Here is a 26,561-nt window from a genome sequence, read left to right as displayed (position 1 = left end):
AGATTGGGAAGACGTTTACGATGAAGTAAATCCCAATATTGCCTACAATCACTTTAATAATAAATTAAAACATTATTATGAAAAAAATATCCCTTTAGGTAAAGCTAAAACCAAACGTAATAAACCCCAAAATCCTTGGATAACAAAAGGTCTACTGAAGTCAATACAGACACGCAATTGACTCTATAAGTCCCATTTGCGCAATCCAACTGATAATTCCTTAAAAACATATAAAATATATCGTAATAAACTAACTAAATTGATTCGAATATCCCGAAAATTGCACTATACTAACAAAATAAATAATGCCAGTGGTAATACAAATATGACTTAGAAAATTATTAAAGAAGTCTTGGGTACAAAAACCCACCCCCCACCTAATGATAACATTACTCTTAATGGATCTAAAATACTTCATCCCAGTCTTTATGCAAACTCATTCAATTCTTTTTTTACAAATATCGGACCCGAATTAGCAAATAAAATAAATACTCCCAATGCACATTTTACAGTTTATCTGTCAGATCCAAATCAGGAGTCTCTTTTTCTAACCCCAACGAACCCTTCTGAAATTGTCAACATTGCCCGTACCCTTCATAGTTCTAGATCTTCTGGGTCTGATGGCATCAGTATGTTTTTACTTAAGCAAATAATTCACCCTCTTGCTAGCCCCTTGGCTCACATATTTAATAACTCCTTATCTCAAGGCGTTTTCCCAGATTTATTTAAGATAGCTAAAGTCAATCCAATTTTTAAGAAAGACAATCCTCGCGAAATAAGTAATTACCGTCCCATCTCTTTACTTCCAACAATATCAAAAATTCTAGCAAAAATAGTATACACAAGACTTTACAAATTTATCAACAAACACAATATTCTAAATTCGAATCAATATGGTTTTAGGAAATATTATTCAACAGACTCGGCTTTACTTCAAATTTATGACAAAATAAGTAATGCCATAGCAAATAAAGAACACGTAATTGGTATTTTTTGTGATTTAAGTAAAGCATTTGATACTCTTAACCACGATATTTTACTCTCCAAATTCAATCATTATGGAATACGAGGCCAATCTCTCTTATGGTTCAAAGATTACTTGAATAATCGAAGGCAATATGTCACTTTTAATAATAATGACTCTGATTCTTTTTTAGTTCAATGTGGTGTTCCACAGGGTTCGATTTTAGGTCCTCTTTTATTTTTACTCTATATTAATGATATTATAAAAACCTCCTCTATTTTGTCATTTGTCTTATTTGCTGACGATACAAATATATTTTATTCTCATCAAGACCTTAATTCATTAAACTATGTAGTAAATCGTGAAATTTACAAGGTGTCTAACTGGTTTAAGGCCAACAAACTTTCTTTAAATACAAAAAAGACACATTCTATGTATTTCAGACATCAATCTCATAATATCAACACACCAATTAACATTAACATTGACGGTACGCCTTTAGAATAGAAAACCAATTCAAAATTTTTGGGTTTAATTATGGATGAATTTCTGTCTTGGAACCAACACATACACCATGTTACAATGTGCGTTTCAAAAAGTATTGGAATCATTTCAAAGTTAAAATTCCTTCTTCCTCATAAAACTTTATTCTTATACAATTTGTTAGTTCTTCCATATATATCATACTGCAATATCGTTTGGGCAAACTGTGGCTCTTCTAAACTAAACTCTATATATTTAAACTACAAAAAAGAGCTATCCGTATGCGTACAGGCTCACATTACTTGGCTCATACTGACCCATTGTTTCACAAACTCAAAACATTAAAAATCTTTGATATTAATAAGATTCAAATTGCTATATTTATGTTTAAGTATTTTAATAATCAACTTCCTCAGTCTTTTAATAATATGTTTAGATTCAACAGGTCTGTCCATTCCTACCCAACCTGCATATCTTGAAACCTCCATATCACTAACCCCAAATTATTAATAACCCACAAATCCATTCGACATTACGGTCCCGACATTTGGAACAATCTTCCAGACAATATCAAATCATGTTCAACAATCTACTCCTTGAAAGCTAATATTAAACGTAACATTATTATTACATCTTACGCAGCCCCCTCTTAAACTTAATATCTCAACTGCTCTCTGCCGCACCTGCACCTACACCTGCACAGCACCCACTTGATCAATGAAGAACTATTACGTACCTTTTATGAGGCCTCCATCATCATCAAGCCTAATCGCTCACGATGGCGGTCTCCTGCATTCATTTATAACCTTGTTTTGAAAAAATATACAACACATCTTTTTTTTGTTAATATTTATTTACAATATTTATACTATGCGACTATTATTTTGTTATAATCATGTATTACCTTTGTAAATATTGTATATATGTATTTTGTAATTCTGATATTGATGTGAATGCCGAAATAAATAAAATAAAATCAAAATCAAAAATCAAATCAAAACAAATCATATGATGTATAAAAAATATATATATGAACAGTATCAACCTCTGCACAATAGTAAAGTCAAAAGCTTATACAAATTCTGTATTTCAATACAAAAATCTTAAGTTATTGATTTTATTTTTTCAACAAATTAGAAAGGATGGATTGGGATATTCATCATTGTCTACTCTGGTTAGCACTGGGAGATTTTTATTGTGAATGATTGGAAGAACATGCTTTTTTGTGTAGGATTCTCCTACCCTCTGTCCGCTGGGGTGCCTGGAGAATTCATTGGGCTGGAAGACTACCAAAATGTGGCGGCCCAGTGGATTAGTGTGGAACATTGTGGAAATTTGGATTCATATTTTTACTTTGAACCAGCTGGTCTTTAGTTCAAATCCATTCATGGCATAATTTCCTTTAGCTATAAATCAGGTTGATAGATGAATTTTATTTTCACTTAAAAAAAAAACAGGTGAGAGTCTTATTGGCATCTCGGCCATGCCATGAATAAAGTAAAGTATTAGGCACCCAATCTAAATGCATTAATATTCACATTGAAAACATTTTAGGTAATAAATACTAATTGATCAACATTCTGCATTCAGCCCAGCTGAAGTAAATTAGTTCCTGACAGGAGTTTATTTCCTTGATATGCTTCTGTGCTGTTGAAGGCTGCAGGGTGAAAGCCATGGTATTGAATGTCCAATTCCTTTTGACTAGTACATAGGCATTGGCTTCGGAAGCCCAAAAATTTAGGGGGGGGGGTCTACATGAAATTTTGGAATGGACACAGGTCAAAAATTTGACAAGCAAAAAAAAGGTTATCAACCAAAATTTTAGGGGGGACACAAAAATTGTAGAAGGGGTCCACCTGAATTTAGGGGGGGGCGCAGGAAACAAAATTGACGAGAAAAAAAAGGTCCTCAAAAAAAATTAAAGGGGGGGGGGCCAGGTCCCCCCTGTCGCCCCCCCCCCCACTTCCGCCAACTATGTGTATGGGGACATTACATTAAAATGCTATACATGGGATAATATTATCATTAGGAGGCTTAAGAGCTACATGGTAATACTAATTAATGTAGATACATACTGTAGGCTATGGATTTTATTTGATTTAATTTTTAATGAGTTTAATCATTGATCCCATTTGTTATTTATAGAATATTTCAGATGCAATGATAGTATCAGCGCTGTTCCGTTGACCTCTCTGTGTAATAGACGTGACGATTGCCCAGACAGTAGTGATGAATGGAATTGCGGTAAGCTTTTATTAATTCCATAAACAATCCAGCTATGTTTTAGATGGTGTAAATGTGAACATTCATGTGAATAGTCCAGAGTACTCGTACAAGGTTTGTTGTACAAACATACCAATGCACTACTATATGCACTGTCCAGACATCGCTAACACTACATTTGGACATGTTCTACATGTACGTTTATGTAGTGGAAAATGGATCTTCAGAGATCATGTAGTGTATGCAACATCGATAATGGTCCTCACTATTCTCTCAGTATGCTGTCATAGTTCCCCACTGTGTCATAGCCATGTTTCTTTGACATAGCAAGAAGTGCATGGAGATGACGGCGTAATGGGCAGTGTTCAGGGTCTCGAGGCTGGCCTTGACGCTTGGGGTTTATTGTCATTCTCGGCCTCGGACACAATCATTAGGCCAGGAGAATTTTAAGAATTGCAAATGCTGACTAAGTTTCTCAAAATTAGATATTATTGAAAGTAACAGAGAGAGAGGGGGGGAGAAAATTGTCAAGTGAAAACTGACTTTGCATCAGGCTTTTAGATTGTTTTGCAATAAGACTCCAAAACAATTTTTTTAAAGCAAAAACCCTGAGGTAAAGTAAAAAAAAAAGTGTACGTGTGTATAATTTATTTATGGAGGTGAGAAAAATAATGCATACCAAAGCAAAGAGTATCACTAGGCAAAGAGGTGGCAGGTATGGTCTCTCTGAGTTATGTGGCTTTTGCCACTATATAATATCAAAACATTCGGTCTCGGTTGGCCTTTTCTTGATCTCTAGGCTATGCAGGCCTTTGGCCTCAAGGCTGGCTACAGCCCTTCCCGCCTTGGTCTTGCCCTCTGGCAATCCAGCCTTGGTTTTGCCCACTGGCAATCCAGCCTTGGTTTTGTCTTTGTCCTTGGGGTGATCCAGCCTAGGCCTTGGCTTAGGACAAGCCTGTCTTGGACACAACACCAGTAATGGGAGTATTCAAACACACTTTTTATTTCTTAGAAAATTATCATCCTCCAGAATCAATAACAATTAATGTACAGTGTATGTTCATTTTCTTTTTCAGCGATGAGAGAGGGAGATGTCCGCCTTGCCAATGGGTCCACTGCAGACCAAGGTCGGGTTGAGATCTACTACAATGGTCAGTGGGGGACCATCTGCGGTGATGGTTGGGATGATCGTGATGCCAGGGTTGTATGTCGACAACTTGGATACCCAGAGGGTGTAGGTGAAGCCTTGTATGCTTGGTATGGTTACTATTCTCCAGGAACTGGTCCGATACACCTTGATAACGTTGTTTGTGACGGAAATGAATCTATTTTGGTGGAATGTGGCAGCAGTGGTTGGAATGATCACAACTGTGACCACAATGAAGATGCAGGTGTTTCCTGTGTAGGTATGTTGTGCTCTTTCATATGTCCTTGACTTACTACAAATGGTATTAAAAGAATACACATTTTTATTCTGCTGCCCTCCTTAGTTACCCTCACAAATTCAGAACCCTGTCTTTTGTCGGGGTTCCCCCACAAGCGGCTTTTCATTATTGGCACACTTCATCACAGACAAAGCAGAGGGAAGTGCAGGAAAGCCGCTATGAAAAGACGCATAGGACCTTTATAGTGGGATTCATTAAAGTTTTGGCACAGACGTTTGACAAGGTACATGCATCTGAAATATTTGCCTGAGGCATTATATTTCAAGATTGGTCTTCAACCAATTATCTTTTAAAGATCCAAGGTCACAAGGGTCATTATTTACCTGAGAATGGCTGAAAAGGGATAACTTAAAGTGATTGGTTAACATTGGTTTGACTTTAAAAAAATCTGAACTAGAAGGTCACACTTGTCACCTGTGTCTGTGATATGTTACAAAAATGAAGCCCAGAAAAAATTGCGTTCGAAAATAATTATTTAGTGCTTCAAAAATTGAAATATAAAGTAACCGGAAACACCATCTTAATTTCATCCCATACACTTATGCGTAGTATTTAGGCGTCTATAAGACACCTATTTACAAAATCGGGGTTTGCCTTGTAGTTTTAGCTTTTCATTCTCAATAATGGTTGTTTTCAGGGTTTATGAGTTCTAATACATGCACTTGTGCACATGTTTCATCTTGGTTTGAAATTTTTTAAATCAGCTGCTCACAAAGTTAAACAATACCTTTGAATGATATTTTCAGATTGAAACTAGTCTCATCTATGCATAGAAGGGTTTGTGATATTGCGCTTGATATGACATGCACTGTTGTGTGAACCAAAGATTGTTCAGAATTAATGTATTTACTATTTCATATTCAAGAGTGTTTATTAGAAAGGGTCCATGAATGCTTACTTTTGTCAGAGGGTATAAAGATTTACACTTTTTGTAATGATGTTATCATGCCTGTCACTATAAGTTAAACAGTGCCAGCTTGTGGTGAGAGATTGAACATAATATCAGAAAATATACGATCCAGACACAAAGATTGATTGTAAATGAATGTGATCCTGATTGCATTCACCTGGTATTATTTGATTATTACCATTATTACCATTGCTATGGATTGAGTGTAAAACTTGATTGATAACAATGGGCAAATCCATAGCAACATGTATGAATTTTTGCTCTTTTACACTCATTTCTTAAATCTGTCTCTCTATGTGCATTATATTGAATAAGGTTTACACATGAATCTGTATGTTGAATAATTTAAAGGTAAAATGACTCACTTGAATTTGAAAAAAAGTGGTATATAATCTACCAATTTTGGCCGGAATCATTTTGAAACCACAATTGTGACAAACATTGACAGGTTTTGATGAGGCTCAGAGTGTGTATAATAGTGTGTATAATATCTGTTACAAGAATGAATGGATATACATATGATCTTTTTCTTTTTAAGTTATATATGATGGAGATGTCCGCCTGGTCGGTGGTAGCAATTCACACCAAGGTCGGGTTGAGATCTACTACAGTGGTCAGTGGGGGACTGTCTGCGATGATGGTTGGGATGATCGTGATGCCAGGGTTGTATGTCGACAGCTTGGATACCCAGAGGGTGTAGGTGAAGCCTTGTATTATTGGGATGGTGATTATTCTCCAGGAACTGGTCCGATACACCTTGATGATGTTGCTTGTGACGGAAATGAATCTAGTTTGGCTGAATGTGGCAGCAGAGGTTGGAATAGTCACAACTGTTACCATGGAGAAGATGCAGGCGTTTCCTGTGAAGGTTGGTTGTGCTATATCATATTTTCCTGATTTATTCATATTACCCATTTTGATGCACTGTACATGAAATGTTTTGCACAGAATGGCATTCTGTGATTTTTATGAAAGGTTACATAATGATACCCCTCCTGGTTACATAACCTATGTTATTTACCTTAGATGGGTATACATTCTGATCGAATTCAAGGTCATGGAGGTGGAGTTGGTCTTTTGATATCGAACATGTATAATTTTAAAATGTGAACTGATCTATTTTATTCTATTGCAAACTATGAGTCTCTATTCATTGAAATCTCGTGTCAGAAAAAAAACATTTTAGTTGGAATTATATACAGGAAACCTCAAACTAACATTAAAGAATTTACTGAAGAAATTTTGTAAATGTTTCGATAAAATGAATTGTGAGAACAAAATAAAAAATCTCATGGGTGATTTGAATGTGAATAGTATGAAATATTCTAATCATTTTTTGAATAATTTCTTTAGTGTTTGCATGCTAATTATATGATTCCTCTTATCGACAAACCTACAAGAATTACGCCTACATCTTTCTCATTGATAGATAATATATTTACTAACCATTTTGATACAAACATTTCTATTGGCTTAATATGTAGTGATATTTCTGATCATTTTCCAGTATTCCTAATCTCCAAACAAAAAAACGTATTCAAGTTGAACCTTTATGCAACAGCAAGATTATTAATGATGTGGATATCGAGTCTTTTAAGAAATCATTTTGTAGTGTCAACTGGGCTGAGGTGATTGATTGTTCCCATACTGATAAAACTTACGATAGATTTTCAGATTCGTTTTTATCATTGTATAATGGGGCTTTTATAATGAAATAGAGTAAACCAAGGAAAAGAAAAATAAAAAAAACCTTGGATTACGTGTAGTATTATGCATCAAATTGACAAGAGAAACAGACTTTTTAAGCAATGTGTTAAGAATCGTAATAACTTTAACAAAAAAATATAATAAAGTACGAAATAGAGTTAACAGCATTTTGAATTCAGCAAAAAAGAATTATTATAGATTTAAATTTAAATTTGCTCAAGGAAATATAGAAAAGACATGGGAAGTAATAAATGATGTCCTTGGCAAGTCTAAGAAGGGATTTCCTTCATATATTTCTTTCAGTGGTCAAGAAATTCATGATTCTAAAACTATTTCTAACCTCTTTAATAATTTTTTTGTAAATATTGGACAGGAAATAAGTAAGTCATTACCCAATAATGATAACGACTTTGCCAAATTCTTGCAGATACCCTGTTCAAATCTCTTTATTTCAAGCCGGTTACTGAGAGTGAAATTGTAGATATATTGTAAAAGTGTTAAAGGCTACAAATAGTTGAGGAATAAATGATATGAATCCTAGAGCATTAAAAAATGTTATGTAGATTTTTGTCTCGCCTGCGTAGCGGAGCGAGACATAGGTATCACTATTTCTGGTGGCGTCGTCGTCAACAATTGTGTTGTACACCCAATAACTTTCTATATCTTTGAGGTGGGATCACCAAATTCATACCAGAGGTCCATCTCCTGAAGGCACAGGTCAAGTTTGAATATGAGTCGAATTTGAATAAGGTCAAAGGTCAATGAACTTTCCATGACTGGCACTGTGCTGTGTTGTACACACAATAACTTTCTATTGCTTCGAGGTGGGATCACCAAATTCATACCAGAGGTCCATCTCCTGAAGGCACAGGTCAAGTTCGAATATGAGTCGAATTTGAATAAGGTCAAAGGTCAATGAACTTTCCATGACTGGCACTGTGCTATGTTGTGCACATAATAACTTTCTATATCTTCGAGGTGGGATCACCAAATTCATACCAGAGGTCCATCTCCTGAAGGAACAGGTAAAGTTCGAATATGAGTTGAATTTGAATAAGGTCAAAGGTCAATGAACTTTCCATGACTGGCACTGTGCTGTGTTGTACACACAATAACTTTCTATTGCTTCGAGGTGGGATCACCAAATTCATACCAGAGGTCCATCTCCTGAAGGCACAGGTCAAGTTCGAATATGAGTCGAATTTGAATAAGGTCAAAGGTCAATGAACTTTCCATGACTGGCACTGTGCTATGTTGTGCACATAATAACTTTCTATATATTCAAGGTGGGATCACCAAATTCATACCAGAGGTCCATCTCCTGAAGGAATAGGTAAAGTTCGAATATGAGTTGAATTTGAATAAGGTCAAAGGTCAATGAACTTTCCATGACTGGCACTGTGCTGTGTTGTACACACAATAACTTCACTTAACTTCACTCTTGCATCATTTACTTATCATATGCACACAGATCAATTTAGAAAACCCTACTGCTGAAGTCAAGGCAAGGTGGCTAAAAATCACACACAATAATTTGTTTATGTTTATCTTTCATGCACAACCTTTCCTCCATTTTTTCAAACAGTAAGTTTGCCATAACACCTTAATAATTTAATTTTTCAATTTTACTCACATTATTATCAATTACATTCTTTTTCACTAACATTCATTTCCTTACATGCATGGAAATAATTATAGCTTCATAGTATTAACATCATTTTTAGTGTTATCTGAATTTCTATGGATAAAGTAGGCCTATACCATTAATGCATATGTAAACTGTCAGAACCACAATTCACCCCCTAAACTACTGACAGCCTCATAAGTAATATAGCATAGTTTTGACATGCAGTCTCTTCATGACTGCAATATGCAGGCGAGACAACGCTTAGCGTTTGCCTTGTTAAAAATAATAAGGATAAAGATTTATTATGAGACATATTTTCTTTATTTTACAAAACTTAGAACCTGGACCTGAACATCATTATGTCTACCTGTATATTGGTGATACAGAGGTGATATCATCGCCCAATCATCCTTCTAATTATCCACCAAATACTGATATTACATGGTACATCACTGCACCATCAAACTACTCTGTAATCATCAGATATCTTGCTTTCAACCTGGAAGACTTTGATTTCTTGAGCATAGGGTATGGTCACACGCCTGGAAATGAGCTCATAAAGAATGTCACTGGAGAAGATGTGCCTATATATACAAGGTATGGTTATACATGTATATCCATAATTTTCCTAATTGCAATTTGGGTTCTAGTACAATGCAAACTAACTATTTGCTTAAAAAATGTTGAAAATCATGCTCCTCCATTGATTCTATTCAAGATTACTGCCATTATTGCCTGATTTGAAAAAAAAACACGTCTAAAAAACATGTCTGTCATCCTTGAACTTAGAAAAGAATCTTTATCCCATTTGTTCAAGCTTAAGATATTTGTTTGCCCTGTCCCCTTCTATTTTTGTATTTTTTGCCATACTGTGTTGTGTATTTGTAAATATCAGTGTTTACAAGTGTGTTTTAATGCTTCATGAACTTGGAAAGGCAGATCTCATAGATGTCTTTATTTTGTCTGTTCTTGTTTTATTTTAATCATTTGTTTTTTAAGGTTAATGATCCTTTATAATCGTGAAATGATTTTTATAAATTTAGTATTAGTTTTTGTGGCTTGATTATGAGTTCCCACGTTGAAAACAGTTTGACTGTTTGCTAGGTCATTTGTGTTCTTAGTAAATGATTAAACATTGATTTCAAATTTGATGTAATGTTTTTCCCAAAGAAAATCCACAACTTTTACCTGATGCAATCTCATAACAGATGAAATCCATACAAAGAAAATTGTTAATCATTTGTCCCACATGTGCAAAATAAGTGTATTCTGATCCAAACAAATAATACACTTTTATGACTTTGCATAGATTGAACAGCTCTACGAGTTGGATACGATTCAAAAGCGACAGTTCGATACAAGCTCAAGGATTTCAGCTACAACTGATATTGATTCCTGCATCCTTAATAGGTATCAATCAACCTTTATCTGTTATGTACTAGTATGTTTATGTGGGGGTATTTTTCTTAAGAAAATGTTGGCGTGATAAGCTTAACGGTTATACTTTTCCATAAAGACGCTTCTTGGCAATGTTCTTTGTTGTTTTTCTTCTTGATTGAGGGGATGGGGCAATTGATAGTTGTAGATTGTTCAAGGGAGTGTTTCCACCGGGCATGTTGGCTCAGTGGTAGAGCATGTGCCTCATGAATAGGAGGTCGTGGGTTCTATCCTCAGCTGAGTCATACCACAGACTTTATATAAAAATGGGACCTTCTGCCCTCTTGCTAGGCTCTCATCATTAGCATTGGAGAAGGATAATAGTAACATATTGTATTATGCAGGACCCGCCTCTAGAGCATTTTCCTAAACTGAATTGGCTTTTCTTGGTAAATAAAACATTATCATTATCACTACTGTAACATAGCCTTTATTTTAATTACTATGGAAACCTTTATTGTGATTGTCTGCTGAGCCATGTTGCCATGGTAGTTGCCAAACTAGCAAAGTTACAAAAGTTGTGACTCTGTATAGAATGGGTCCCAAATGTAATGAAAACTGGTAAACATTTATTGAACACCATGTTAGAATTTAAGGGGGTATATTTGTACATTTTTTTATACTATTATGAATATATGATGAAAACACATTTAGATTTCTCTTATTACAATGGGCGTAATGTATGGAAATGCGTAAAATATGGTAATTTGATCCGTTGGGGCATTGTGGACCCGTGGTTAAGACTTTGGTCTTTCAATCTGAGGGATGCTGGTTCAGTTCCCAACCATGGTGTGTTTTCCTTCAGTAAGGAATTTACCCACATTGTGCTTTACTGGACCCAGGTGTGGTGAATGGGTACGGGCAGGAAGTAATCCCTCAAAAAGCTGTAAGCACTGGAATCGGCAGCTGAGCCGAGGTGATATAGGAGTGCCTTGAGCACCAAATAAGATGGATTTATGCTGACAATACAAATCCTGTATTATTATTACTTATTAGTTTGATTTTCTAAATAAAATTTGAAGAATCTCTTTTTGACAGGGTTTCAAATTTGTGGGTTATATAAAGCAACAAAATATGTGGGAGTCATGGAAAAAGTTAAAACAGAAAGTCATTTTTGTCTCATCTGCGAAGCAGAGTGAGACTATAGGCGCCGCTTTTTCGAAGGCGGTGGCGTCAACACCAAATCTTAACCAAAGGTTAAGTTATTGAAATGACAGCATAACTTAGACAGTGTATAAACCTAGTTCATGAAACTTGGCCATAAGGTTAACTCATTGAGTGCTTCGTGCACGCTACGTATCCTACTATAACATGCCACACTCGTGCTCGCACGCCTACTATTGATTGCTTTGTGCTTGCATTGTTTCCTACCCTCGCCTGCTTCGTGCATGACTGCGCACATTCGGAATAACAATCATTGTTACGCCGTTTTGCATTGTATTGCGCATCGCATGCACGCCGTAATTAGCACTATTGTGTGCAGTGTGAACTCTGCTTTCTGACAGATAAACTTACTCACGCGGTTTACATTCGACTTTTTCGAGTATTTCTACATTTTTTACAAGATATGGCTCCGCCTCTGAGAGAGAAGAGACCTAGGTTTTTGATCCATACAAAACACTCCACAAAATGGAACTACTTGATACAACTCATATTTTAGCGGTAAAGATAATAACCAATCCACATAATGAGGACATCATTATAAGGGGTATGAAATTTCCTACAACTTTACTACACAATATTTTGTGGATAAACTAATTGTTAGAGAGTTACAAGCAATTGTAATCATGACTATTGGAAGGAGTGAATACGACTCGCGATCCCAAAATCAATGTGGCACAGGGGGGTTTTGTGGCTGGCACAGGGGATTAGCATCGGATTAGCACTGTGGCATTGGCTTAGTAGTGTGCGTGGCATGTTAAGAGTTAATCAGCTATTACTGGACATGCTGCATGAGTTTTGAGTCACATGACCAAGGTCAAAGGTCATTTAGGATCAATGAACTTAGACCATGTTGGTGGAATCAACATCAAAATCTTATCCTAAGGTTAAGTTTTTGAAATGTCATAACCTAAAAAGTAAATAAATCTGATTCATGAAACTTTGACATTAAAGTTATCAAATATCAATACACATACTGTGCGAGTTTTAGGTCACATGACCAAGGTCAAAGGTCATTTAAGGTCAATGAACTTTGGCCAAGTTGGGGGTATTTGTTGAATTACCATCATAACTTTGAAAGTTTATAGGTCTAGTTCATAGAACTTGGACGTAAGAGTAATCAATTATCTTCAAACATCCTGTGCAAATTTTAGGTCACATGACCAAGGGGTCAAAGGTCAGTGAATTTTGGCCATGTTGGGGGTATCTGTTGAATTACCATCATAACTTTGAGTTTATTGATCTGATTCATGAAACTTAGGCATAAAAGTAATCAAGTATCACTTAACATCCTGTGCAAATTTCAGGTCACATGACCAAGGTCAAAGGTCTTTTAAGGTCAATGAACTTTGGCCATGTTGGGGGTATTTGTTGAATAACCATCATAATGATGAAAGTGTATGGATCTAGTTCATAAAACTTGGACATATAGAGTAATCAAGTATCATTGAACATCTCATGTAAGTTTTAGGTCACATGACCAAAGTCAAAGGTCATTGAACTTTGGCCATTTTGGAGGTAGTTATTAGATTTCTGGACATAACTTTCAAAGTTTTATAGATTTAGCTTATGGATATAGGGGTAATCAAGTATCGATGACAAGTCTTAGGTTACATGATCAAGGTCAAATGTCATTTATTATTTACAAATGTAGTATCGTATCATTATATGAATGGTGTTTTTTGTGACTGATTATTTTATAGTACTTTTCAAAGTCATCACTGCTGCTATATTGAATCGCGTGATGCAGGTGAGACTGCCGGAGGCGTTCCACTTCTTTTAGTTCATTACTTTCTAAAAAGTAATTAGGAAATCGATAGGCAAATTTCAGGGTCAGATATTTGTGAGCCACTGATATTTTACAGGAAGTGAAAAATTATTCAAGTGTATTTTTAGTTATATCACATTTCAGTGCAAAAATGGCTAACAAAGTATGTTGACTTCACCCTTTTTGTACAGCTAATATAATTGTAATTGTAATCTCCACTCATGTGCAATTTTTTTTTCTTGTGAATTCATTGGCAATTCAGCATTCAAGTCTGCAAAATTGAATTAGATATATCTTGATCTAGAGGTTAAAACTGATCTTTGCGGAAGCGAGTGGTCTCGCCTTTTAAACTACTTTCCATTATTCAAATGATTGGTCAAACATTTTATGAAAACTTCCCTAATTGTTTTTTTTTTTCTATCTCATTGTAGATTTGTATCATAAAAAGGTAAGGATCTAATATAGCCCAGGTAAAAAGATGGTTAAATTCAGATTTTTTATTTTTTTTTACGATTACAATGATAAGTTTGTTATAATCTTGTCCTACTATTTTCCTTTATAGATTTATATTTATGTGAAGATCTTAGTAACATCGTAGATAAAATGTCACAGTGTGATATCTTCCCCGATTGCGATGATCTATCTGATGAAAATCAATGTGGTAAGTCTCTTGCCTGTTAAAGTAATTTGACTGAACCATTCCATCTGAATTTTTCTTTAGTTAGATCATTTTTTTTTACTTACCAGTAACAGAAAATAATTCAGGTTTTTTTTTTACTTGTCAGTAACACAGAATAATAATTACTACATCAAGAGGTTGCTAAGTGATAAAGTCAATGACCTATTACTTGGAAATGAGATCCTTAAAAAGATTTGAATAATCTACTTCCCTTATTCAATTTAGAAAATCATTAAGATATAAACTTTTAGTGATGGTTTACACTGAGAGGTTTGCAAGAACAGTATATAAATTTATGAATTAAATAAGCTTTTGGTAACACAAAATCATAAAATAGCCTTTAAAATAGACATACATTTCTTTGTTACGCGTTTATTGTCTTTTTAGGTGTTATTGTATATCGTTTCGTTCTAGCATTCTGTTCATTCATGCTAATTTACTCCAATTAGTGCTTGTTGATAAGCTTAAGGATATCCATTTTATGGCTATTTTACAATTTTTAAATTCTTATATCACAGAATTTTCATTTGAATTTTATAAATGAAAAAAAATCCAAGATAATAGAAAAGACATTCAGCAGGTATTCTGGTAAATCAAATGTCTCAAACATGAGTGAGTTTCTCTGGTAAGGAATGATTTGTGACGTAATGGAGAGTTTAAAAAAAATCATGTAAACATGAGAGGAATACTGTTTATCACTTTGTGTAAAATGAACAAGCCCTAAAAATCAGAATTCTTTAATCATAATTAGTCTTAACCCTATCCAGGCCGGGGGGAGGGGGGGGCTTGGAGGCTCCCCCTTAATGATTCGTGAAATATTTTTGCCATGCTGCTCACTGACTTCTTACTTCCAAGTCTTGAGCAACTTTTGAGACCAGTTTTTTGCGTCACCCAGTTACGCGATCACAAAATTATACAACATTATAGTGCATGTCGGACCAACAGTTGCGCAAAAACATGATTTCATGTACAAAGTTGATGCACATTGTGTTTTCAACCAAAAATACAGAATGTATGATTATTTTTAGTTTTGCAAGTCTAAATGTATATATTTTATGCTGTTTATGATATCAGAAGAGTCCCAAACAAATGTCATTGAAAAAAAAAAGAAAAAAAAAGATAAACAAAGAATTACACAAGAAATTGCAAAAAAAAAATATATAATACATAAGAAATTGATCTGATATCACAATGTTTTCATGTACACTTGCGAAGAACACCACAAAGAGTTTTTATACCAAAAATTAGAACATTTGGAGCTTTATTTAGGGAGTTAGAGGGAAAAGTATGATTTCACATACTGATTATGCATAAATTAGCCTAATCACTTAATGTCAATTTGCATGAAATGAATTACTATACAATTTTGTATGTTATGTCCCACACAACTGTGTGCCAATTTTCAGCTCGATCACATGGTCAACAGCTGAGATATCAAGGGGGAGCTGGGAGGCCCCCCCCCCCAGACCATATGAATTCCCAAAATACCCCGGCTGAGATAGGATTAAAATGCCTAGAGCATTTGTGCTGACAGGAGGACAGTGGTGCAAAGATGGAGGTCTATTATAAGAATTCTTAATGGTTTTCATGTACACTATTGGGACATGAATTTTGATATCTCAATAAAGTATAAAAGAAATATCTCCATAAAGCTTCCTATATGACCAAATTAATTAAATATCAACAGCAGTTGGAGGGATGATTTGATTTTAATTCCAAGATAGAAATACCAACTGCCTTTAGTAATTCATTATTTGAAAGGCACATGTTTACATGCTCCTTGAAACTACTCCCCTTCTTTTCCCAAAACGAACCAAAGAACAAAACATATTGGCTAAGTTTCAGAATTCAGTGTGATACATATGTTTCTTCAACCCATTCATCAAATTGGATTGCAAAGCCTTTGTTTCTAAATGAAATTTTTATTTTGATACAGATTACCAGTTAGAATCTGGCACGGTTATCAGCTTGGCTTCACCCAACTACCCAGCGTATTACCCTCCGAATTCCAATGTTAATTGGACTTTCCAGTATGCAGAAGGAGTAGATGATACCAACATTGTATATGTCATACGATTTGGAAATATAGCACTCTATTGGGGTGACTACCTGACAGTTGGATCTGGTTCAGATATCCTCCGGAGATATGGCAACCCTTATTTTGGGCAGCCACCAGACCTGACAATACCAGCGGGTGATATCTATATTGCATTTAGTTCTGATGGGATCATTGAGAGAAGCGGGTTCAACTTGACACTCTTGGTTTTGTACGATGATCGAGGTTTGTACAACATGCTTTATTTATGCTAACTAATGTAGCACTCTGACTCATATAGGCCTGAATTCACAAAGGTGGTTTTGAAAAGCCACAGTTATGTCCATGGTTTTTGCAGATTTCCTATATAAATTATGCATAATTTAGCATGCATTGGGCGTGTGTATAAAAAATGTCCAATACTGATGCACGCTTTTGTCACAGTGTGCCAAATGGGCACCTGTTGCCGTGGTTATCCACGCTTTTTTATTCATGAGTCCACTCTTCAAACAGTGGACTCATTAATAAAATAGCGTATCTAACCATGGTAACAGGCATCAATTTGGCGCAATGTGACAAAAGCGCGCATCAGTATTGGAATTCTTGATACAGGCGCCCGATACGCGCTAAATTAAGCATAATTTTTACAGGAAATCTGCATAATCATCGATTCAACAGTGGGTTTTTAAAACTACTTTCGTGAATTCGGGCCTCATAGATTTTGTTAAGGGATTGCTCACATCCAAAGCGCAATGGTTTCAATAGGAAATGGGTTAACCTGGTGATTAATTAATCATGTACTTTGCATCATAGGCATAATTGTACAGTGACTACAAGGTTCCAGATGGGCTTTGGTCAGTCGTCTACTGATTTCAGTAATCCATATATAGGCAGTGTGAAGGCTCCCATGTATAACTCAAAGCCTAATAGCTGTATTGATCATATGTGTATATGTAGGTCTCTTCATCTTTCAAATTGTATATAATGAAACATATATAGATGATAAGGAAATTTGTACTTTGTAGTAAAATTGTAGCATAAAGTTGCGATAATTGTGGGGGCGTTATATGACGAAAATGTCAGTGAAAAAGACAAGGGTACCTGACATACAGCATGCATGTAATCTCCAAATGTGATGGGATAACACCAAAACTGTAGCAGCTCTACTGGCATGAGAAATAAATGGTTCAAGAGATTTTCTCTAGTTTGTCAGAATTGTCAAGCATATAATCTTTTTTTTCTTCTGTTTGATTAAACTATATTCCTGAAAAATATATTAAACTGGAACGACATGGCATAAATAGTGTGTTCTTTCAGATGAGCCTTATAATGTCATATATTTTGTTTGATTTAAAAACTCCAGATATCACTAATTTCGTTGGCAGCCATCCAAACCATTGTATTACAAAAGGCTAGCGCAAAACACACTTCAGAGAAAACCAACGTCAAATTTTTGTCCGAAGTCTTAAAAGATATTCATTGCTAAAAAGTGCTTTATTGTACGCAGAACATGAAATCAGACAAAATACTGCAAAATAGCTACAAGCTTTTATTTTGGTTAGAGCGAGTACAAAAACCTATAGGAATTACAACACTACTGACCACATTTTCAACACATGTAATTAGCAAACCATCATATCGCTCTTTTACCTGCAATGTTCAATGCATGCAGACATGATGGTTTCCTGAACACATTGCATATTAGGTGCATGCAGTTTTGGTTTACTTTGGTAGAGTACTTGTTTCTCAATGGGATTACATGTAGCCCTTTCATAAAATAAATTGTATTGCATTACCTTGAAAATCCTCTCATATTTTATAAAATGAACTAAATTGGTCGCGAGAAATATAATTATATCTGTAGGTAAAATCTGATGAGTTGTATCTCAATGCTACCATTTTTCAACTTTTTCTTAATTCCAGAGCCGGTTTCAGGTCTCGTGTTTGTCGCAAACCCTGGTTTTGACAATATTCAGGTAGCAGCTTTTGATGATTTTGATGTGTTCTCTTTGAACTTCACGTCCTTTGCACAATCCGATGGAAGTTATCCTCTAGATGTTGCCTTTGATCCATATATTGAGACTGTGTTCTGGACTGACTCTAACCATGGTATCCTGCGAGGGAGCCTTGATGGATTAAATCAGTATACACTTTATTCCAATACGTCTTGTAAGTTTGATGTTCGGTATGTTAGTGGATCATATTTCTGAACATTTTTCATACTTAAGTATTCAATCATATCAAATAAAATCATATCTGCACCATAAATACAAAAAATAAAGAAGTAACAATTTTGCCAAGATCAAATTTCTTGTTTACAATATCATCTTTGGATTGCACCCCTCTTCACAAATTAAATGTTTTGGACCCTTCAAAATCATATTGCAGACTGCATTTTCTGTGGGGAAAAGTCTTGAAAATCTACAAAATCATTGAAATTAAAAGCTATAATTTTTGTCTCACCCACTGGAGGTGAAGGAGAGACTAACTTGAAGGGATTCAAATGTTGAAAATAGAAACAGTTTTTGCTCAATTTTCTGTTTTTCCCTTTCCCGTTTTTGAAACAGGAAAACAAATTATCGGAATGTACCTTGATTATTAAGCCACCTGACCAACAAATAAATGTGCATGTTATATCAAGTGTAGGTCAACTTACTTGTCATTTTTTCTTACTCATTTTCACAAGTGGGTGAGACACAATGCCTTGTTACCATATTGTGTTAAAAGACTTTAAATTGTGGGTTGTTGTCTCGCCTGCGGAGCGAGACATAGGTATCATTATTTCCGGTGTCGGCGTCGGCGGCATCGTCAACAATTGTGTTGTACACCCAATAACTTTCTACAGCTTCGAGGTGGGATCACCAAATTCATACCAGAGGTCCATCTCGTGAAAGCACAGGTCAAGTTCGAATATGAGTTGAATTTAAATAAGGTCACAGGTCAATGAACTTTCCATGACTGGCACTGTGCTATGTTGTACACCCAATAACTTTCTACAGCTTCGAGGTGGGATCACCAAATTCATACCAGAGGTCCATCTCCTGAAGGCACAGGTCAAGTTCGAATATGAGTCGAATTTGAATAAGGTCAAAGGTCAATGAACTTTCCATGACTGGCACTGCTGTGCTGTACATCCAATAACTTTCTACAGCTTCGAGGTGGGATCACCAAATTCATACCAGAGGTCCATCTCCTGAAAGCACTGGTCAAGTTCGAATATGAGTCGAATTTGAATGAGGTCAAAGGTCAATGAACTTTCCATGACTGGCTCTGTGCTGTGTTGTACACCCAATAACTTTCTTTAGCTTCGAGATGGGATCGCCAAATTCATACCAGAGGCCCATCTCCTAAAGGCACTGGTCAAGTTCGAATATGAGTCGAATTTGAATGAGGTCAAAGGTCAATGAACTTTCCATGACTGGCTCTGTGCTGTGTTGTACACCCAATAACTTTCTTTAGCTTCGAGATGGGATCACCAAATTCATACCAGAGGTCCATCTCCTGAAGGCACAGGTAAAGTTCGAATATGAGTCGAATTTGAATGAGGTCAAAGGTCAATGAACTTTCCATGACTGGCACTGTGCTGTGTTGTACACCCAATAACTTTCTACAGCTTCGAGGTAGGATTGCCAAATTCATACAAGAGGTCCATCTTTTGAAGGTGCAGGTCAAGTTCGAATGTGAGTTGAATTTGATTAAGGTCAAAGGTCAATGAACATTTTACTTCAGAACTCAGTACTCTCTATACTTGAACCAGATTTTGTATTTTACTTGTTTATTCTTTAAAAGCTGTTGTTGTTATTTATTTAATGAGCTATAGTTCTTGGCACCATTTATAATATTCACACAAATTTGCCAAAGGTACAATAGAAAAGCTGTCAAAGTTTTCACTCACATTATTATGAATTACATTCTTTTTCACCAACAACATTCATTTCCATACTTCCATGGAAATCATTATAGCTTCATAGTATTAACAGCATTCTTAGTGTTATCTCATTTCCTAGGGATAAAGTAGGCCTATAGCATTATTGCATATGTAAACTGTCAGAACCACAATTCACCCCCTAAACTGCTGACAGCCTCGGAAGTCATATAGCATAGTTTTGACATACATTCTCTTCATGACTGCAATATGCAGGCGAGACAACGATTGGCGTTTGCCTTGTTTTTAATATTTTCATCAGCTATCTTTTAAATTCCCTTTTGAAAGATGTTGTAAAGTTCTAAGCACATGAAATTATTTTCAGATGTGTATGACATTCACATTTGGAAATCCAAGGCCAGTCGTTTGAACAGTCACCTACCCGCCTTTAGAAAAGAACTATGATTGAAATGGGAAGGTTGTGCTGTAGACTAGGGGCCCGTTTCATAAAGGACTTGCAACTGATGTAACTTTGCCATAATGACTATTACCATGGAAACAGGGCTCAACAGCCAATCATAAACAAGGTTTCCATGGCAGTTGCCATAATGACAAAGTTACAACAGTTGCAAGTGCCTTATGAAATGTGCCCCAGCTAGGAGGGGGAATGGAAGACAAGAGAAACCTGTTTGAAACAGCTCATTTGGTGCAGCTATTAATTGACTTTTTTGTAAAGTAGGCCTACATGCATGCAGGCTTAGGTCTAAGGAAATGTGTTCTCCTTAAGAAATCAATGTGTGTGCATGTACATATTCAAATTTCTTGAAACAGTTTTACCTGTCATTCCTATATGAGATGCTCACATGTGAGAAGCAAAATGTCATGTAGACCTGCTGATCTCAACCTTTATGTTCTATAACTTCTAAAAAATAATATTCATTTATATCATATTGTTTTTATTGATTTTTTTGTCAATTCAAGTTCCAGAAGGTTTAGCACTTGATTTGATGCATCAGACGGTGTATTGGACGGATACAGGATTAGATGAAATCAGCTCTATATCTTACAATGGCACAATGAAACAAATTATTATTAACACAGATTTGGATAGACCTAGAGCGATTGTCATACAACAAGAATTAAGGTAATATATTAGTTTTGATTATTGAAGAATTTTGCATTTAATTCCAATCTGGACTCCATTTCATAATGACTAAAGATTTGGAAACTTGCCGATATGGTATTTTCTATGGTAACCTTGAGTCAAATGGAATGGCTAATGATCCTTGTTTTCATGATAATCAGGTAAGTAATTACTCCAGAACAATAATTGCTTACAAACATGATGATATGTACCTATTCAACCAAATTCTTTTTGTAGCCAAAACATATAAGTCACTGAACAGGTTTATCTCATTGGTGTCGACGTAAGAAAATGTTCTTTATTCCAGAATCACAAAAATTTACCTATTTTAGTAAGCTTCAGCTTGTGAGGCTCTAAGCTCTGTCAGACATTCGTACGAGCTGGTGCTGCTCCAGTAATAGCGCCAGCTTCGACAAAGGTCTACAAAGCTTGCAGCCTTGCAAGCAAAATCTTATCATGAATAGGTTAATTTTTGTGATTGTGGAATGAAGAACGTTTTCTTATGTCTACCATACTTGCTAATCATCCTGATTTTTTATTGCCAATTCCGCATTACGAATATCAACCCCATAATTCTGATTTTCATTAATTTTTACATTGATAATATTGAAAAAACAGCTGGAATGAAGGTTAGACAATATTGAAGCTTGCAGACACCTGGATATCGCGATATCCCAAATAGCATTATTTTTCCACACATAACAGAAGCGCGTGCAAACACAGCTAGAGCGACAACACGTGCAAATACAATGCATGCTGCTGCGACGTCGCGAGTATATACCGCGCTGCATGCATTATACAAGTGCATAATACGTGTGCAAACGTTAGATCCAGCTCAACGATCGTCGGACTAATGCTAATGGCCAAAGGATATAGTTTTTCTGTGGAATTTCAAAGCCAAAATTACAAATTTAGTGTGTGGATACCGCCGCCAATGCATCGTTTGGATTGTGAATGTGATTGTGATTCCAATCGTTATACAGTCAGTGCAGTGGGCAGTACAACTAGCCTGGAGGCGTCTGGGGAGTAAAAATCATAGTACTATCGTACCCTTACTCCCCAAACGCCTGGGTCGGCTATATATGCCTCGCTGTAGAGGCGAGGATTACCCATGGTGATTTAGGTCTAGTTTCACCAATTTTTATTTTTTGTAAAGCGCCCAAACTAAAGTACATGGGCAAGTTTTATGTTTACCCCCATTTTTTATCAAATTTTCTAATTTTCCTTTAATACATATTAGTCAAATTGAAGAAAATTAAGAGCAAGAACATTCACTTACCCCGTCTGTTTACGTTGCCATTTTCCATTCTTTTGTTATCGATACCTAGATACCACACGCGTGCAGAGCTGCAACTTATATTTTAAAAATACTTGCATTTGCCGATTAATATCATGATTTGTAAAATATTTGTTTCGGTTGATAAATGTAAAGTAATTTATATGATATTTATTGATTAAAACAAATATTTTACGATTCCTGATATCTATTGGCAGATGCAAGTAATTTTTTAATCCAAGTTGGCAGCTCTACAGTGTAAAATATTTGTAGCTGGTACAAACAATTTATAAAACGGTTGCTTTCGACTCGCCGTACGGCTGCCGTAGAACAAATGTGACCAAGGTATTAGTTACATGTGCATTAAGACTGTTACATGTAGTCTGTTTTTGTGAAATAAAGTCAAAATGAGCAAATCCCAAATTATTCAGAAATACAAGGAGTATTATGAGAAATATCCAGTTATTTCACTTCAATCAATCTCATCCAAAGTTTCATTCAGGATATATACAATATTAATTTCTAATGGAAAAAGATCTTCATGTTTTTGAAGTCTAAAGATTTGGTACGATTTCATGTAATGATTCCTGTCGATTTTCCTGTTTCATGCTTCATTACACTGGGACAAAATTAAGATTTTTTTCTTCTTTGTGGAAAGGTAAAAGGCACTTCAAAAGTGAAGGAAAACCCCCATTTCATGTTCTAAAATTCAAAAAATTTCTAACCGTGTCAGGGGGTACCCCCACACCCTTCCCCGCAAAATGTCACACGCTCGTTAGTCTGAAAATTTGATTCCTTTTTTTTTCTAAAGTTGGCAAGTATGGTCTACACACCAATGAGATAAACCTGTTCAGTGATCCAAGGAGTAAGTTTGGACAGCCAATTATCTGGAAAGTGTGTTAATGGGGGTAATCCTTATCAGCTTGGATTTGAAAAGTCTGAAACACAGGTAAAGAACAGAAAACATTGTTGCAATAGCAAGGAGAAGTTCACAATGCAAAATTATTAGATTAGCAACTAACAGAAAGATGTTATTTTTCAAGCTTTAACTCCACATAAACTTGAAGCTGTTGAACTTTCATTGAACAGTCATGGGAAAAAAATTTCTTTCCTGTAAACTTAAGACAACAAAGCAAACTTCAAATGCTTCTTAAAATAGTACAAGACAAAAAAAGCAGATGATTTGGTTTTTTGTGGAATTCAATTTAAAATATGCGTGATTGTTGTGTTGCACCACAAGCTCACACAAGTTGAATCCACTGTACTTGAAAAGGGTTTGGGTTTCAGTGTCACACCTAAGGATCTAAGTGCTGAAGATTTTATAGTAGCGGCAGAACAAGCTTCTTGCAATTTCAACAGTATCAAGGCTAACCATCTTCGGAATGATGTAGTATGCATTCTAAAAATACTAAGTTTCTTCAACCAAACATGACTTCTGAAGATAGAGAAGCAATTCCATTACAATTCTGCCTGCTGACAAAGGTAAAGCCACAGTAGACTAAAACACACATGATCATGACGAAAATCTTGCTTTTAAGAGCAGTATACCCCAAGTTTCCCTTATCATCAAATCTCTTCTCAAAACCCTATTGCCCTCAAGCATGAAATTTAAGTATAGAAACACCTGTTTCTTGACCTCGGTCCGAAGATAATACACCCCAGCATCAACGGTCACAGCAGGGGGCCACACACGATGGATTGCAATGTGTGTTCTGGTGAGTGCATGGAGTTCCATGTATACACGCATTGATAGAAACTTTTTTCTTCCTTTCTTTCTTTTTCTTTCTTTCTCTCTCTCTTCCTTCCTTCCTTTCTTTCGTTAAGACTGTATCGTTGCGCGAGTGAACGGCATGCATCCCATATTTTCTTGCTGTACGGACAGAAACTAGATGGGATGCATCGCGGTCCTTGCATGCTAAGCATACCGTAATTTTTATTCCGCATACTTTCCTTATTTCGAGGTCGATTTTCTTCGAAATTGAAAATGGACTAGTATTGGATGTCTGAATGTAATATGCCTTTGAAAACGTGATTAATATCGAATACAATAATTTCATTCTGAAGATCCTTCTACAGGCAGACAAGTCTTACGTAATAGCACAGCTGTTGTTTATCATTTCGTCCTTGGCTCAACGCTCCTTTATCTGGCCCGTGATGGTGAAATCGAGACAAGGGGATTACCTGGCCAAGATGGGTTTATCGGGGTTGGAAATGTTGTTTGAGATTTCCCAAACGAAAAACGGGGTATACGACCGCAGTTTGCAGTCCGAAGTGAGGTCGAGAATCAAACGGGAAATTTTCGTAATGATTAAAAAGGTCAGTAACATGCTTTAAGACTTCTGAGATTCTTCTTCTGATCCTACCTCTTTATAAACGGAAGTTGCTAGCTTAATTGAACCCCTCAAAATGAACAGAAAATATCAGCCAACAGTATGAATATCTACTCTTCAGGGGAAAATATGCCTTATTTCTACTGCATACCTAAAATCAACAAAGGATTTCCTCTCTATCCTATCACCAGCCGCAATATTTTGTCTCGGCTTGTCGGAAAGACAGATCATTGTATCTCCAACTGCATAGAACTTGCCCAGATTTCAAAGATATAACCTTCGGGGGGAGGGATGGTTTCCTTTGATATTATAAGTCAATTTATCAACAACCCCATAAAGCAATCCATTGCCATTGTTGAAGACAATCTTAATCCTGATGCATATTTAAAGAACAGAACTAACCTTACATTCACTGACATTATATAAGGCTATACTCCGTTTCATCCTGACCACCACTTCCAGTTCAGTGGTGTCATACATCAACAAAGGTTTGGAGCACATTACCTCAAACCACCGTTTGGCGAAAGACCGCAGTTCAGATTGCAAACTGCGGTGCTTTACCCCAATTTTCATTTGAAACTCTCAACATTTCCAAGCCCCGATAAACCCTTCTTGGCCAGGTAATCCCCGTTGTCTCAATTTTACCTCCACAGGCCAGTAAATGAGCGTTGAGCCAAGGACGAAATGATAAACAACAGCTGCGCTATTATGTAAGACTTCTCTGCCTGTAGTAGGACCTTCGGAATGAAATTATATTCGATATGTAATCACGTTTTCTAAGGCATAGTGTATTCAGAAATCCAATGTTAGTCCATTTCCATTTTCAATTTCGAACGAAGAAAATCAACCTCGAAATAAGGAAAGTAAGTAAATAAAATGGCGGCATGCTTTGCGCTCGGGCTGTTGTATTATCTTCGGACCGAGGTCAAGAAACAGGTGTTTTGATACTTAAACTTGGGGCAGTGGGTTTGTCGTACTTGGAGAAGAGAATTGATTGAGGAAAATTGGGGTATAGTGTTCTCAAATGGAGGTTTCCGTCATGAGCCATGGGTAGTGCAGTGTCACTCATTGTGACCAACATCACTAGGCCTACTGCTCCAGATGACATCAGACCCAGACTATGGAAGCGCTACATAAATGATGAACTTGCCATTGTGGATGAAAAACGATATTTCCTTCTCATCTTTAATAACCAAGTAGAGGACCCCAGCAGTATCCAATTCACTCACAAATTTGAACAGGAAAACTGCATCCCCTTCCTAGACACTAGAATTTGCAAAGAACCGTAATGTACATCCAAACTCATCGACTAGAGGAAAGCGACCCATGCACACTGGCCAGTACCTCAATTTGTAGTCCCACCTCCATCTCTCCACCAAAGGTTGGATGCTATCGGCACCATTACGTATTGAGCTAGATTTAACATCACTATAAGGAATGAGACCTTGCAGAGAAAGAAGACATCCAAACTTCTCTGAGAAGATTGTAGTTACCCAGACTGGACGTT

General features: G+C 36.1%; 1 protein-coding gene across 1 annotated transcript in view; it reads left to right on the top strand.

Moving 5' to 3' along the window:
- LOC121422636 overlaps positions 1–26,561 on the top strand; it is a 176,514-nt gene that overhangs the window by 98,193 nt on the left and 51,760 nt on the right. The window contains exons 59-67 of the mRNA XM_041617797.1: positions 3,593–3,691; positions 4,747–5,076; positions 6,564–6,893; positions 9,698–9,956; positions 10,669–10,769; positions 14,288–14,386; positions 16,341–16,685; positions 18,363–18,608; positions 21,286–21,448. Coding sequence (XP_041473731.1) covers positions 3,593–3,691; positions 4,747–5,076; positions 6,564–6,893; positions 9,698–9,956; positions 10,669–10,769; positions 14,288–14,386; positions 16,341–16,685; positions 18,363–18,608; positions 21,286–21,448 — 1,972 coding nt within the window. The remainder of the gene's footprint in view (positions 1–3,592; positions 3,692–4,746; positions 5,077–6,563; positions 6,894–9,697; positions 9,957–10,668; positions 10,770–14,287; positions 14,387–16,340; positions 16,686–18,362; positions 18,609–21,285; positions 21,449–26,561) is intronic.

The sequence above is a fragment of the Lytechinus variegatus genome, chromosome 10 (assembly GCF_018143015.1).
Source record: "Lytechinus variegatus isolate NC3 chromosome 10, Lvar_3.0, whole genome shotgun sequence".
NCBI classification, from domain to species: Eukaryota; Metazoa; Echinodermata; class Echinoidea; order Temnopleuroida; family Toxopneustidae; genus Lytechinus; species Lytechinus variegatus.
This window is presented reverse-complemented; position numbering and strand designations above follow the sequence as displayed.